This window comes from Sceloporus undulatus, chromosome 1 (assembly GCF_019175285.1).
Source record: "Sceloporus undulatus isolate JIND9_A2432 ecotype Alabama chromosome 1, SceUnd_v1.1, whole genome shotgun sequence".
In the NCBI taxonomy this organism is placed as follows: Eukaryota; Metazoa; Chordata; class Lepidosauria; order Squamata; family Phrynosomatidae; genus Sceloporus; species Sceloporus undulatus.
Genome location: NC_056522.1, coordinates 262,080,476 through 262,097,543, shown reverse-complemented (window position 1 = coordinate 262,097,543; position 17,068 = coordinate 262,080,476). Strand labels below are relative to the sequence as shown.

At 39.3% G+C, this 17,068-nt stretch overlaps 1 protein-coding gene across 3 annotated transcripts in view; it reads left to right on the top strand.

Moving 5' to 3' along the window:
- The window catches only part of LRP5 (LDL receptor related protein 5), a 165,335-nt gene that overhangs the window by 135,989 nt on the left and 12,278 nt on the right, over positions 1-17,068 (top strand). For all 3 annotated transcript variants that reach the window (XM_042446572.1, XM_042446574.1, XM_042446575.1), the window contains exons 15-19: positions 1,449-1,639; positions 6,457-6,666; positions 10,427-10,552; positions 13,567-13,803; positions 14,588-14,698. In XM_042446572.1, coding sequence (XP_042302506.1) covers positions 1,449-1,639; positions 6,457-6,666; positions 10,427-10,552; positions 13,567-13,803; positions 14,588-14,698 — 875 coding nt within the window. The remainder of the gene's footprint in view (positions 1-1,448; positions 1,640-6,456; positions 6,667-10,426; positions 10,553-13,566; positions 13,804-14,587; positions 14,699-17,068) is intronic.

Below are 17,068 nucleotides of genomic sequence, written 5' to 3'. Positions count from 1 at the left end.
TGCAGTCTGAATTTTACCCTGCTTTTTACTTTGGGAACCTCAAAGTACTGTAGTTCACATAGGCAGGGTACACACCACCAGAAAGAGGCGCCTCCCCGGTGCCTTTCTTTACTCTGCAGGAGTGCCGCAGCAACCAAATTGTGTGGTGCTGCTGCAGAGCAAAAAAGGAGTGCCCGGAAGCGGCTCCTTTTTGCAGCGACGCTGCAACGCCACAAAACAGCAGAGATGGCATGGTGATGTCGCAGCTGCACCGCCCCATTTGGAGGTAGCGCTGCTGCAACATCACCGTTATGTGCCGCATCAGGTGGGCGCCCCTGCGGCTGCGGCACCCTCGTCACATATGAGGGTTGCCAGGCGTGTGGGCACTCCGCCCACCAGGCAACCCTCGCATGTGACGAGGGCGCTTCAAAGGTCTGTCTGTTCCAGGCCATAGACAGCCTCCCACCTCTAGGCTCTTTACATTTATCCTAAAGCTAAATGTAATTTCAGTCTTGATGGAAGACTACCAATGTTAGCTACTTAATGGTTCTCAGGATTTGACTCTCCGTGTGTTGTGTACCTCACTTCCCAGAAGTCCTAGCCAGTTTGGCCAGTGGTCAGGAATTCTGGAACTTTTATTCCAAAATATCTTCAAGACCAAAGTCTGGGAACCACTGCTTTAGAACATATCAGCCTACAGACCATTTTCTGGGCTATATAAAGCCCTAGTCCCTAAAAAAGTATGTCTATTAATTATAAAGACCTTATTTTATAAGCATATTCTGTGACCCGCAGAATATCTGCAAATGGTCTCAGGTTCTAGAAGAAATGGGGAGGGACATGCCCTAACTAACCTATTCCTAACAGCCAGTTTTAATTAGTTTGTTGTGTGTCTTCAAGTAATAATAATAATAATAATAATAAATTTATTTGTATCCCGCCCCTCTGAGAACAATCGGGGCGGCTAACAAAGTTAAAAATACAGAACATATAAAATCCCTGGTACCCTCCCCTCCTTAAAAAAGTATTAAATCCAATGCAAAATTTTTAAAGAAGAACAAAAACAAACAAACATACAAGTAATTTCCAATTTAGGTTCAGGTGAACCTATTGCAGGGTTTTCTTGGCAACTTTCTTCAGAGGTTTGCCATTGCCATCCTGTGAGGCTGAGAGAGTGTGACTTGCCCAAGGTCACCCAGTGGGTTTACATGGTCGAGCTGGGATTTTAACCCTGGTCTCCAGAGTAATAATCCAAGGCTCAAACAAAGGCGTTTTTTCTTAATATTAATGAGATTTTCGTTCATCAAAGAACTCTGGAAGAGCAAAGTATTAGCTAACTAAGCTGAGCATTAAAGTGATACTTGGCAATATCAATGTCAGGGTCCAGAATGAGAGTACAGTTGTAGATTTGTATCTTCGTCCCACAAGACCTGTTAACTGAGCCAGTCGTTATTCATACTCTTTATCAGATATATGTATTTCACCAATATGCAAGAACGAGCCCCAAAGATTGAGCGTGCAGCCTTGGATGGCACAGAACGAGAAGTGCTTTTCACTACTGGTTTGCTGCGGCCTGTCGCCCTAGTAATTGACAACAAGCTTGGGAAACTTTTTTGGGTGGATGCAGATCTCAAACGAATCGAAAGCTGTGATTTATCAGGTATGTTCTATTCCATTTAAATCACCTGCAGTTCAATGAAAATCAGTGTCTTCCTTTTTTGCAAAACGGAATATCCTATTCTTGTATTTTCTAACATGCTGCAAAAATTAGGCAGTGGCAGATTTATTGGTCATCATAATTATTTTGTTTTGTCTTGTTTTGCTTCTATGCTGCCTTTCTCCCAACTTGGGCCCAAAGCGACTCACAAAAGCTTAATGCAGTTCTGAATTCATGCTGACAAAAGTGGTGATGCATATTCCCCTAAAGTACGCTAGTGCTAGTCACATCTCATTTTTCTCAACAATTTTTGACATCTTTCTCTTCTCCATATTTGCATTTAGTTACAGGAATATAGTGTGTTGATCTCATGTTTTTGAACAGCTTGGTTTGGCTGATACGATAGAACATGATGGTAGCATCATCATTGTTACTGTTTATGAGCAGTGTTCTTTTTTAGTGCCTGTATTTTTATTTAACTTATTTTGATCCATAATTTACAAATTAATAGATTATATTCTGAAAGGGTTCAAAGGGGCTTCCAAGTTGTAGCTTGGAACTGACTTTTGGTGCTCACAAAAAAGTGGCATAATTTATTAGGATAAGGCTGAAGTGAAAGCTAATCTGGGTGGAAACTTAACACATTTTATACTTATTTGGATATTGAATCAGCTGTAAACATAATATTGCTTGGAAGTCCTGATTTACTGCAAAAAATGTATTTGAAGAAGATTAAGATATAAAAACAGAAAACAAAGCCCTATTGATATAATGAAAAGAAGAAAGGTATCAGGATAAAAGGGAACTCTAAATGTTTATCAGCTAGGCAACATGCATCACATATTATGATCCTTTCATTTCACTGGGCTGGGCTCATTTTAATGCTACTCATAATGCTACCCTTCTGTACATAAATTAACAACCTTGTACTACAAATAGAACGTTTCATGTTGTGAACATAGAAGACAGAATTATAGACTATACTTTTTAGTTTTATATCTTGATTAGTTATCAAAAGTTCTAAATAAAACAATGTTGACAAACATACAAGGGTGTCTATTCTGAACCATGAAAAGCAAATGGCTTGGATCTTCTGTATATAGCTAGTTCTAAAAGAGGTTTGACTGTAGCCCAAGCCTTCTTGCTTTGTTCTAGTACATCTGCCAGTCAGGATATGGAGGTGAGCTGAACAGTAAAACTATATAGTGTAGCCTAGGTAGTGGGGGGGGGGGGGGGGTCCAGTAAATCCTAGATTATGTCACCTTCTGCTGATATCCATTCTAGCTACTACTCTGGATCTACCCTGACCCACCAGATTCCATCTTGTTTGTGGAACTGAAAAATACCAACCTTGGCCACAACTAGCAAGATTCCATCCTGTCTCTTTCCAGGGACGTAGCTAGGATTTTAGGAAGGGGGGGGGGGTCCAGACTAATGGAGGGGGGGTCCGGACCCCAAGAACTTGGCTACGTCCCTGCTCTTTCTTCCCTACGTAATTCTGCCTCTTGTGTTGTAATAAGTAATATTTGTGGAATGCTTGTGAGGGTTTTGGGCACAAGGTTCTTGAATAGCAGATCTCCTTGTCATATGGCAAATTGCTTTCAAAATTTAAAAACAACAACACATTGCTATAAATCCTAAGAACTCATGCCTAGTGCATAACTAAACTAAAGCAACTCTTGCCAGTCAGTGTGATTTAAATGTCTTGTCTATAGACAAGTAATACTAGGAAATGCCAGAGAAATAGCAAGATGCTTTCTTGAAAATTCCTTGCGTTCAGATGTTTCTCCCTTTGAATGTAATTTGTATGCCATTCAGTTCTCCTTTTGCGCTGAGGTGTAAAACACAAGCCTTTGTATACTGTATTCTTCTGAATCAATTTAATAGCAGCAGTAAGAAGAAAAAGCACTGTTTGCATGCCTGGCTGAACTCAAGCAATTTTAGTCAGTAAATTAGCTGAATTGCTTGCTTATTAGCATTTTGTGTACTGTGTATCCACAGTTTAATTCAGTTCTGTGACTATTAAAACAAAAAATCAAAATATAAGCTATTGATTTGATATGCAGTGTTCTCACAGCGGTATCAGAGATAATCAACATGGAAGTATTAAGTGTGATATGAATAAATAATGCACTGTGGAAACAAATATAGTTATGGGGCAGGGCCAAATTAGTTTCTCCCTCCCATGCTTCTCTAAGGCAGTTAGTGTCCCCAAAGGAGCTCTTTGGCGCAGCTTTTGAGAGAGGAGGAATTGCTAATTTTCTTTGGGGAGGGAGGCTTACTGTTATTTAATATGAGATTGTAATGGGTCCCGTTCTTTTTAGATCCCCTTTCTTAAATCAAAAGAAAAGGGGGGGAAAGCTGTTGCCTTCAAACAGTCAAAGTGCCCATTTGGTATCATTCTCATTTGATGCAGAACTGCCCAGTGAGAACTTTGCCATGTAATGAAGCAGTAGCAATGTGTGTTTTTTCTTTCTACACTGAAAAATGGTGCAGGAGGCAGTGCCCTCTGTTGCCTTGTTTTATTTATTTATCTATTTAATATGGAAGATTAATCACTGAATGTCAGCATTGCTGTAAAAATTAAAACAATCTCAAGGGGGCATTGACCTTTTCTCCACCCCCTTCCAAAAAAAAAATCTCTGGTGAATCCTTTGGCCCAGCTCTTTCGTACATAGAGTCAGGAATGGTTAAGTTAGAATTTGACTCTTTAATATGCCGTGCAAAGGGCAAAACAAGTGTACTGGCAAAATTAAGAGCTAGACAAATACACATTCTGCTTTTTTGCCATCTATTCTTGCTCAACAGTAAATAGATCATGATTTCAATATCAACAGAGAGAGGGGGAATAGCAATCAAATGTTTAATGACGGTTGGAGAATGAGGCCACCAGTGGTTATTGGTCATGATCACTATATGTCACCACTCAGTGTCAGAGCTGGTAATCATCTGAACTCTAGTTTCTGGCAGCCAGAAAGGTAACGTTGCCCTGATGTCTTGCTTCTGGCAATTGGTTGGCCATGGTGGGAACAGAATGCAAGTCTAGATAAGCCTCTGGTCCAGTCCAGAGGAGCTATTTTCCTGATCTTTCCATGGCACTACATATGCATTACATGTTCATATGATGTCATTTATACTTAAAGAATCTGCTTATTTTACTTCAAAATCTATTACTGTAATTCATGTCTACTTACCCAAATTTATGGAACTACAGCACTGTTGGAAATCAGCATCACCCCTTCACATACGTTTCCATAAAAAGTACATGCACAAATGACAGAAGTTTATCATCTCAGTGGCAGGGATGTCAAATTCTACATTGATCAGGGAGTATTGTTACAATTTTCCACACATTTGCTTCCACCATTTATGCAGAATATTGTTAGTTTTTTATTTCTCAATACCAGCTGATGCCTGTGGAGCTCCCGACTTCCCCTTTGGGCTCCATATTTCTAGCATGCAGATGAGGCACTTTATATATGGAGCTGTAATGCTTACACTAGCAAGCTTTTAAAAGCAGTAGTATCCACATAGCAAAATGCTGTATGCAGGGAGCAACCTATTTAAATTAGCCAGATGCTCATGCCAAAAGGTTTGCAGGATCATTTGAAAGATTTAATTTAATTTAAACTAATTAGAAATAAGTGTGATTTAAATTTGTTGAAAATAGGCTGCTTGCTGCTCACAAATGGAGTGTGTATGCATACATATTCTAGCATGACTGGAAATGATGAAAGATAGTTACTTTTTCTTATGTATAGTTCATCCAGGTATTTTCTAACAGAGTTCAAAAGATCTCTGAGGATCCAGGCAAAGTAAAAGAATATGTTTACACCTTTATTCCTGAATATTATGCTTCTGAGACCTTTATGGTATTGTTCTCCATTCCCCCCTTCTCCTTTTCTTCCATTACATTCTTCCATTACATCCATACTGTACTTCTACTATGAAGGGTTACAAGGACTGCTTTATCTTCCTCTCCTGCTGCATAGAATGATTACACTTAATTTTTCACTGGTCCTTTAATAGGCTATCATGTATGCAATCTTGTCCTTGTTTTTTAGATTGTGATCCATTTGTGCAGAAATTTCCTTATTTCTTTGATACTGTACATACAACACTCAGTAGGCTGACTTGGCTCAGTGGACATTTTAAAAAACTACAGATGTACCTGAACATTACAACTTTAACAGAAAATTTAGTACCAGAGATAGAACTAACATGGAAAAAATAAGCATAGGCTCCTATACCACACGCACAGAGAAATAGTTGAATTTGTTTTTATTCAGAACTAACAATATGCACATGTGAGATGGGGAAAAAACCCAGGCCAGGTAATCCTTGCATATTTAAGCAAAAACATTTTGAATCTTCTACAAGTTACTTGAAAAAGCCATCCAATATGCATCCAAACAGGACTTTTTCACCACCAGCATATTATGATTTCCATTTTGGTGGCCATACTCATAGATCTATGCTTTTAAAACCATGGTGGGAGTATCTGGTGAGGCTGCTATTCACACATGCTCATTAAAGGATTCTAGAGGCAGCCACTGCTGTAAGCAGACATACAAGACTAGAGTGGAATTCACATTGAAGAATATCCCATTCTTTCACAGTTCAAGCTTTTTTGCGTTGCTTACTGCACACATACTACTGTAATGTGACAATTGAATGTATGTGTGTTTCTCCCAGTCTTCACCAATACCACCTATTTCCAATGTTTAAAATACAACAAGAATTGTTAATTGAAGTATGTAAGTACAGAACAGTTTTAAAGAAGTACAGATGTAATCACTAAGGTTGCATTTTACTTTCAGGAGCTAACCGTGTGACCCTTCAAGATTCCAACATACTTCAGCCAATGGGTTTGACAGTGTTAGGAAATCACCTATATTGGATTGATCGCCAGCAACAGATGATAGAAAGAGTTGAGAAAACTAATGGATACAAGAGAGCCAGAATACAAGGTCGAATTGTTCATCTGACAGGCATTCATGCAGTTGAAGACATTGATGTGGTGGAATTCTGTAAGTTTATTACAATACTGCTTGCTGTTGTCCAGCGTTTAGTCGCTTCAAATTTTGTGGCCAGATTTGTGTAGGAATCTTCCTTCTCAGACAGCTGAAAAGTTTGTGAAGCTACCTCCAGTGGTACAAAATTTCAAACAAATGTTGTTGATGTATGCTAATATGTAACATTTTTTCACTTTTTAATATGTGTTCTCACAGATCATGAAATCGTGAAAACTGTTGTTAGACAAATATTATCTAGTTGTAACCTGAATAAACATACTGTAGCTTGATAATGCTATGGACCAGAAATTAGTAGAGTGGGTCAGGACTTGATACAGTTAAAGGAAATGTATTAATCAGATCTTAGCTAGGTTTCACCAATGAGCTATTGAAACTTTTGTTATTATTTCATAAGCTGCCAGCAGTGATTGAAAACAGTGCAGCATGAAGCATTACGCAGATTGCCATTTACAGGCTACATTGCAGCAAACCAGAATACATGCCCTTCCAGGTGTTGTTGCACTCTAAATCCCATCATCTCACATCCAGCAAAGAATTCAAATTCTGACAAATACTATGCTTATGCTGTGTACATCCTGTCATGGACACATTTGTTGTTGTTAATTGCCATCAAGTCAACTTTTACTAATGGCAACCCTGTGGATGGGAGACTTTCAAGTCAGCCTGTAATCAACAACCTTCCTCAAGTATTTTAAACCCTAGACATACAGTACAAATAATGATGATATTAAAGGATATGCTACTAGGACTAGAATGGAGTAGACCAAGGACCTATGGGCTTTATTTGTTATTTGGACTAAAGAGAGAAGAAAATACAGTAAGAATATTGTTGAATATATTTAAAACACATACAGGGGGTAGGATTTTAGGAAAGGGTTGACTGGGGTAAGAAAAGGTTGTACAAGCAAAATGCACCAACAACTACAAGCTCTTTGCTCCTGTTCTAAGCGAATGTGAACACTGAACAGCTTCTGATACATTGCTTTTCATTCCTTCCCAAAAAAACTCTGGAGTTGAAAAGCCCTACGAAAATATTTCACTAATTGGAAATTAGAGGTGTGCGTCACAAAACTATAGAACATCTAGCATTTTCCATTTATGGAGGATTTAAGAGATGTTTTAAAATGTATCAAATGAAGCTTAAAGAGAAGTGAAAAATCACCCTTCAAAGTGGGTCCAAAGCTTTGGGGCAAGCCTACTTCAGTTCATAGACTGTACCATAATCATCTTCTTTCAGAATTGTTCCCAAATCTCTCAGATGGGACTGGTTTGCTTCAGAATTTGGCTTTTTCCTAAAATTGATACATTCCTGTTTTAAAGAAACGACCCTACAACTTCCTTAAACTATACTAAATAAATATAAATAAACAAGAGTGGACACACTGGGCAGCCTCTTCTGGGTCAGGGGTCAAATTACCTCTCTAAGACCCAATTGGGAACTGTGCCCTGATCACCACCAAACCAATCTTCACTGTCATCAGTAGCCTTTTCTTGTTCTGTAGTCATAGTAAAAACTACATGGATTACACACTTTTTCTCTTGCTCTGAAAAGTTCATGATGCTGTAGGACAGTGGTCCCTAAACAGTGCTCTTTAAGGGATTTTGGACTTCAGCTCCCAGACTATTGGACAACATAGCTGAAGCTTCTGGGAGCTAAAGTCCACAATCTCTTAAACGGCACAGTTTGGTGACCACTGATCTAGGATGTCTCCTGGAAGTGCTAACATGAGTGTAAATAAGGCATACAGATTAACTGTGCACCTTGTTTTCAGCAGATTGTTTAGTTTAGAAAAGTTTATTCCCTGCCAAGACAGCAAATGCAACAGATTCATTGGTGGATTTAGGGTTAAGTGAACACTTTTAGGGGCCTGGTTGGCTGGGTACAAACTTTATGAGTAACATGTTGCTTGTGAAATTAATAGTGCAGTAAGTAATATGTTGATATTTTAAGTAACATTTCCAAGCCCAGCAGGCAACTAAATCTAATAGCATAGTAGTTTCATTGGGTAGTTTAATTCTCAACCAAGCAAGGCTAATTTTCCCTCCATCTTTTTGCCTGTATCTTTTTCACTGTCATTTTCTTTTTCCTGTATGCAGTGGTATCAAAAACCTGTGTGCAGAATGTTGGCTATTTAAATGGAAAGACCAGAGCAAAAGTAGAGTGAAATACAGAGTGTTCCAGACTTCATTTATACCTGAATGAGCAGGTGGAAAGTAAAAATATAACTATTTTATTAGCTGTGTGTTTTCCCCTTCAGTAAAATTCCCCACACGTGCTGGTGTCCATGAATGCACCTGCCTTTTGATCATAGGTAACATTGGGCCAAGTCCAAGAAAGGATGTGAGCCAATAACATTAGTTTTTTAGGAGCCTGCAGCCTTTCTGCTTAAATCCAATGCATATTTATTTGAATGATAGTCCCCTGAATTTATTCAGATTTGTTCTTATGTGTACGATTCTGGAGCACATTGCAAATTCATTTCTTGTATTGCTTATTGCAGTTATTGCTTTTGTTAAGCTCTCTTCCTGGAGAGCAGGGCTAGGTAACCCAAACACTTCCAGATGTTGTTGGAGTGCAGCTCCCATCATTTTTCATGCTGACTAGGGCTGAGGGGAATTTCAGCAACAACATTTGGCAGACAGCATGTTCTTACATCAAATTCATACTAATACTACATTATTCATTTAATTGTATATAATTTGTAGAACACTTTGCTATGAACAGATTTAAAACAAGTAACCTACAAGCATAGAATGTAAAAAACATGAAACAGAAGGACCAGGAGGTGAAAAAGAAAGAAGAAAAATTACATGCGATAAACTCCCTAGTCTTGTCACCTGAGCTGACTAAATGGCCCTACTATTCCATCTCTCCTCCTGGTTCAGCCAGGTGGAATAGCTCCTATAATGTACAGAAACAAATGAATATCTTTGCTCCATCCCATAAAACAAACAGCTATATATACCTGCATGTGCACACATGTGCATGCATGCACGCACGCACGCAGGCACACATAAGAAACAGCTCTAATTTCTAATGTTAGGGATTGATAATTGCAGTGGGAGCACGGGGCATATTTTGCCCCACTTGGTAGATGACATTGGCCTAGAAATCAGCTGTTTTCCTAATTCAGAAGTCACCAGCACCTCCATTTTTGGGTGGGATAGTAAGGGGTGTGTGATGGAAAATGAGGGAAAGGGTGAAATCTTCCAGTCTTGGAGTTCTTTAGAAGCAGAACTGTATTCTTTCAGGGTGTTTTTTGGCCCAACATTTTTGACAGTATTTGGAGGTACAGTGGAGCTTTAAAAGGGTTTCAGGGTCTGCATTCATCTTCAGGAAACACAATTTAACCACCCTTGCTTTTAGGTATCTTCTTTAATCTTTGTTATTTTAGTATTATTTATTTGCTGGGTTTATACCCTACCTTTCTGACTGGATGTGATCCCAGGTGGCTTACCTAACTGCTACATTTGTGTATCCTGTACAAATTCTCATGCTGAGCACATCATCATCATCATCATCATATTTATTTACTTATACCCCGCTCTTCAGCTAAAAGGCTATCAGAGCAGGTAACAAAATTATGATATAACTGTTTCATGTATAAGATGAAATAACATTAGACTCCAAATGTCTTCTGTACTTATTATGTCATTATTGCGTGATAGTTCCTTGCACAACTTCCCCCTGCTCCAGCTACAAGCAAACCAATAGTCTTTCTTTTTCTTTTTCTTTTTTTCTTTATTTCTAAAGCTGCCCACCCTTGCTCCAGGGACAATGGTGGATGTTCACACATCTGTATAGCAAAAGGAGATGGAACTCCACGTTGCTCATGTCCAGTTCACTTGGTTCTTCTACAGAACCTGTTAACATGTGGAGGTAAGTAATCTAAATGGAAGATTTCTGTGTTTGATTTTGGTGAAGCTTTACAAATTTGTTAGGCGTCAGGAGGCAAGATTATTTGGGTTTCATTGTCCTATAGGCTTTGTGCATATATGTATGCAAACATTAATCCTCTCTTACTTATGACAGTGGAACTATGAAACTTAATATCTTAATATTTTAAAGAGGAAATGCATTACAAGAATGTATTATGCTTAAAAGGTCCACAGTTGTATGGCAGATCATAAATATTTACACTTGGGTACTTTCTGCTCTTTTGTCCATTAATATGAGGACAAAGGAAGCAAACATCATCACTAACCTATTTTCTGATAAAATGTTAGTGTCTTCTGCTTCATGTCTCAGCAAAGTAGAGTGGGAAACAAATGGTAGGGATGACAAAATTATATGTCAATTTCCCCTTGGATTTGTAAAGATAATATCAATAAACTTCTTATTCCAGTTGAAAATACCCTCTCACCCACTCTCATGTGAAGCTAGTCACATTACTTTTTATTTTCTGATCACGCTTGGGATGTAAATAAATTTATGTATACCTCTGCGGATTGTATCTAGCCAGAAAGGAAGATAATAGGCTAAAATATCCACAATCCTTTGCTCAATTTCCCATTCTTATCCTGCATTTTGGAATATATTACACACGCAGAAGCTGGTACCTTTTGTAATCTGCTCTGCGTAATACAGTTGTATGCTTTGAGGCAGAATACTAGTTGGGCACACATGCAGAGCTGGGATCTGTAAACATAACTCCAGCTAACCATCACTGCAGGAAAGAAGGAATTCAGAGGGTTGGAAATTAATCAGATCACAAGTGGGAATACACTTAGGCAGAGCCTTGTCCTTCATCACTGGCAGACTATACTTGATAAGCAAATTGTCATAGATTTTTCTCTGACTGGCTAACTGGATCACCCTCACCAGGTTTAGTCATCTGGTTAGACTCTAGTAGTAACTTGATCCCTTCACTGGTACTTGAACTTGCTATGGATTTACTTTTTTAACCTTCTCTCTGCCCAGATCTTACTGGCTTCGATTTTTGGATGAGCGTGGTTTCCTGTCTTGCCCTTGTTGAGAAAAAGACAAGAAGGGAACATAAGTCAGAGCTCAGAATTAACTATTTACAAATAACAAGTGACTCAGAATTAATCTCCCGCCCAATAATTGTGGCATATTTAAATCAATTTAGCATTGTTACGTAGGGGGGACAGACTGGCATGAAGGGTCAGCTTGAAGCCACTCCTGCCCAAGACTCCTCAGGACCATGGCAACCACACACTGAGGTCCCAAAGATGCCTTCCACCACGGCTCCAAATAGGCGCAGAAAAGATCCACTATTACGGATGGATTTGGGCCGGCTTAAGCAACCCGGAGCAGCCAGAAGCCACCCTCACCTGTTTCAGGCCATAGTAAAGGAGAACCTTAATGCTTTTGTTTTACAACTATATTAATCACATTACACAGTTACAAAGGTGTGGCTTAATCACTTATGCATGAGCTGCAGCAAGGGCCAGTGGCTTATAGTATTACTTAAAAGTAATTATTCTGTTATGTTTGTAGAATATAAAGTAAACAGTTACTTTCACATTGTGACTAATATAGTGCCAAAATAACCCCCTTTCGGTGATGTCCCTAGAATTGTGGCTATAACTAATTACTTTTTAAAAGTTGTGTCCCAAGCTCTGGCTGAAGGAGTTTCCACTAGTACAATGCCACAGTGCAATTGTCTGAACAGTTTGTGTGAGTCATGTTTTTTTAATTTTCTGAATGAATTTATAGCTTGCCTCTTGAGGAGCAAAGCAATCATACTGCTTTAGCAATAGAACTGTTGTCTCATAAACAGTTAAAGTACTCTGGGCTTTTAAAAACCCAGTTCTAGTGTCTACTTATAATGTTTTTCTTGTTATTTCAGCATTTTTGTTGTTGTTATGTGCCTTCAAGTCATTTCTGACTTATGGTAACCCTAAGGCAAATCTGTCATGGGCTTTTCTTGGCAAGATTTGTTCAGCTATATAGACTACTTTTCTGTTACAGCTTAAAATCTTTCTTTAAATCTTTGTAGTTATACTTTCAGGAGAGTCCAAAGTATCTCATCTTTTAAGGAAGAAGTCTTCCCTAACAGTTTAGCTTAATGTTTCTCTTTTCAAGTTTACTTTGGAAATACTTGGTTCTCTTAAATGCTACATTTGCTGGACTATGAGCTCCCCAGAGAGAGTAATTTCCCTTATAAAAAGTTTCTGCCTCAAGACCACAACATGCTTTGTGGTACAGTACTGGCATTTTCATATCTGTTCTGCAGAGAATGAAAGCTTATTGGCTCGTGTTTCTCAGTTGGTAAGAGATCATCACTATTTGATTCATTCATCTAACTGCTTTGTAGCATTCCACCATAGTCCAAAATAAATTTCATGTCCTATCCACCACTTTCCCCATCATTTTAGCTTACTCTTTTTGTGTTTCTTTGCTATAGTTGTATGAAATGCAATCCAAGTCCCTCACAGTCTTTACAATATCTGCTGCATTTTTTCAAACACATTTTAAATATTTTTTATCATTTGCATTTTAGTAGCAAACTTCTCCATGATGAACATATATGTCTTATAGGAAAGGTGGGAAATATGTAGCCCTCTAGGTGTTTTTAGACTGCAGCTCCCATCAGTTATATCTGTCATTGCCAGTAATAATGGCTCATGGATTTTGGAGCCCAGTGTCTGGAGGGCCAGACATTTTTGACCCTTGATGGAGAAAATGAAAGAGAGGGAGAGATATGGGGAAAGAAATATACCACAACTCTCCGCCTTGGGCACAGAGTATTTTTCCCCCTTAAAAGGAACTTTATAGTGTTACAGAATAAAGTATGAAGACAATTTTTCTTCATATGTTATTTTTCTGTTGTTTTTTTTAATCTAAAATACTTTCCTTGTTTTAAAATAGTTTAATTTCTTGGAAGATGTTAAATCAAGTGCATATTTCTTTAATGTTCTCTCCTCCAGAGCCTCCAACGTGTTCTCCAGATCAATTCACATGTGCAACAGGGGAAATAGACTGCATCCCGATGGCCTGGCGTTGTGATGGATTCTCTGAATGTGATGATAAGAGTGATGAGGCCAATTGTCCAGTCTGCTCAGCAGACCAGTTTCAGTGTCAGAAAGGGCAGTGCATTGACAGACGCTTGAGATGTAATGGAGAAATTGATTGCCAGGATAAATCTGATGAAGCTGACTGCGAAAGTAAGACCTGTTCACTTAATCTGTCTGCAAACTTTTTTCAGAGGTAGAACATAGAAAAGTTAATCTTTGGACTACAGCTCCCACAGTCCTCTAGCCAGCATGACCATTGCCCCTGGTGCCTCAGGACTGTTGGGAGTTTGTAGTCTAATATATGTAGAGAGCCATTTTTTCAGGTCAGCAATGGTACTGTGGAGCATGGAAGTGCAAAGGAAATCAATATTTGGCTGTTTACAGCTACCATCAATGTTTGTCACAATTGTAGTTTTGCCTCCCCTCCCCTCCTCTATTGGATTACCAGAAGAGCTGTGGCTGTGATAGAAGGGCTGTGATTGCCCATATCAGGCTATGTTATTACCTTCACATGGCAGCATTATATAGATTATGCACTATGTATGCAGTTTTAACTGTTTTTTTCTTTGCTGTATTTGACAGTGAAACATATACAGTCCTCCCTCCATTCTTGCAGTCATGAGATTTGCATCCCTCGCCTATGCACAAGGGATGAACAGAGGGGGAAACAATGGGGTGCATGTCCGAGGAGCGTATGCACATGTGCATGCAGCCACATGCCTATATTCAAGCTAATGGGACTTGAATATAAGTGAAACTCCGTTTTCACTGAGGGTCCGGAACAGATCCTCCATGAAAAGAAGGGGCGACTGTATTTGGTTTCCATGTAGATAATCGTAAAGCACGTGTTTGTACAATTTGCAGTATTAGTCACTTTATCATTTGATTTGGCTGAGAATGTTATACGCTTGCTCCATTGTTCCTTTCTTTTCAGCAATTTGTCTCCCAAATCAGTTTCGATGTGCCAGTGGCCAGTGTGTTCACATAAAACAGCAATGCGACTCCTTTTCAGACTGCATTGATGGCTCCAATGAACTTGCATGCGGTAGGAGAATTCCTTTTGCTGTTTTGTTTCTAGATTCAGATAATACTGTTTACTTCTTAATGTCCCTGTGAGAAATTAAACCTGGGTCTAGAGAGATGAGCCTCCCTTTTTTAGTACATTGTGGAACCTGGCACTTTTCACAACTGTCTGTCTGTCTCTTTCACTCTCTTTGTGTCTTTGTGCACATTTGAAATGTAATGTTCTTTAAGAACATTCTGCAGTGTTAAGAAATCAGTGGTTGAAAAAAAAAAACCTAACCCAATCCACATCCTGTCAAGGAACTACTGTGCTGTAATCAGTCACCCAACAAAACGTAGCCTGACAGAAACAGTCAAAAGGCCAAAACGGATGTAATTATTTTTGTCTGAGCTTTTGGTGGCTGCTCAAATTGGCTTTAGTCCTTTGTGGTTTATATTAACAAGAAATACTTAGAGGAACTTTTTGCATATGGATGGTTTGCTAAAAGTTCTGTTCTCTCAGCTCTTAAGACTGAAAGACAATCTATAGAGCGCAGTCCCGAGTTAATATCAAAAAGCTTACAATGGGAATTTAATAGGGAGAGCTCAGCCTTGTATAGTGGTTTAAGCATTGAACTATAACTCTGTAAAGACCAGTGCTTGAATCCTCACTTGGCCATGGAAACCCATTCGGTAACCTTGAACAAGTCACACTCTCTTAGCCTCAGAAGAAGGCAAAGACAAACCCCTTGTGAACAAATCCTGCCAAGAAAACTATCTGACAGATTTGCCTTAGGGTCGCCATCCATCACAAACAATTTGAAGGCACACAGAAACAAGTAAAAGTTGTGTCCTTTACCTATAGATAATAACATTAAACTGCAGTAGAAGCCATTGTATATAAAGAAAAATTGGGCCCATATAAATAATTACTACAGGTCCTTCACCAGCCTGGCACTCTTCTGATCTAATGGACTACAATTCTCACCATTGCCCACATGCTGTCAGGGGGTGGTGGAAGCTCTGCTTCAACATACTTGGAAAGCACAGGTTAGGGAAACCTAAATTATTCTATAAAACAGGGATGATGCACTGTTCAGCAGTTTTTGGCCTGCAGCTCCCATAATTCCTCATCATTAGCTATGTTAGGTAGGTCTGATGGAATTTATAGGCCAAAAAACATCTGGAGGGCTCAGACAAAAGACAAACCTCTAGATGTCCACTCCTGGACTGTCAAATTCCCTTCCATAGTAAGTTAGGCTAGCCCTCCCTGCATTCCTTCAGCTGTCAGACAGTGACACTTCTGTTCAGTCAGGCCATTGGGAACTGATTGCTTGTTAAGTAAAAGGATTAGTTTACTGCTCAGTTATTCTTGGTGTAGTGTTTTAAGTTGTTTTAAATTGGTGTTGCATAGTTTGATTAATATAGTTATTATTTCAATCAATTTTGTTTATTATTTGACTTACAGGATCCTTTTCAATTATATTGGAAGTTGCCTTGCATCTCAACACTGAGGGAAAGGCAGGGTATGATTAAATAAATAGATAAATCCCATATTGGGCATTCTAGTATGCCCTGGGGAATTGAAAATAGTGGCTTTGTAGGGGCCTGGCCCCTGACATGGGGGCCCTAGGTTGGGCATTGACATCATTAGATCCTAACAGCTGCCCAAACCTACCAGGTGCTGAAGCCAGATCTGCATGTGTGGAAAGGGTTGTCTTCCATCAGGGAAGCTACAGAGGCACAAAAAGTACTGAGGGAAGGAAATGTGTTTCAGTCAGGCATATATGTGTCTTACTGGGAAGATTGACAGTAGGGAAGGAAAGGGCCAGAACCACGAAGAACCGCAAAAGACAAATTGTGGGAAGGAATCTCATCAAAAGTGGAGGGGAGTCTGTTTCGGGAAGCTGATAGAAAATGCTTCTTTATGGTAAAGTGGGAGGAAGAGACTGGTTACATCACTACAAAATATCAACCCAAATATCTTCATGCCAGCATGTATAACCCCCCCCCCCATTTTTTTGGTCCAAAACTGCCAGAATCCCAACCCAGCTTGACCAGGGTTAGGGGCTCACCCCTTTACCAGTTGTGCAGTTCTTTTGGTACTATGCAGATTACTGTTTGGGTATAAACTGAGCAATTACACTTCTTGATGAGCACAACTGTATTGAAGACTGGAAAAGAGAACATCAGAAAAATATATATATATACAGTGCACCCACGGGGAGGAAGGGGAGGCGTGTCCCATAGGGATGAATGGGGGGCGTGCCCGTGGTGTGCGCGTGCTGCCGCACCACCACATACACAAGCCCCATTCATTTAAATGGGGCTCAAGCATACGCATTATTTGTTTTACGCGGGGGGGGGTGTCTGGAACGGATCCCCCACATAAACAAAGGGCGCACTAAACTCT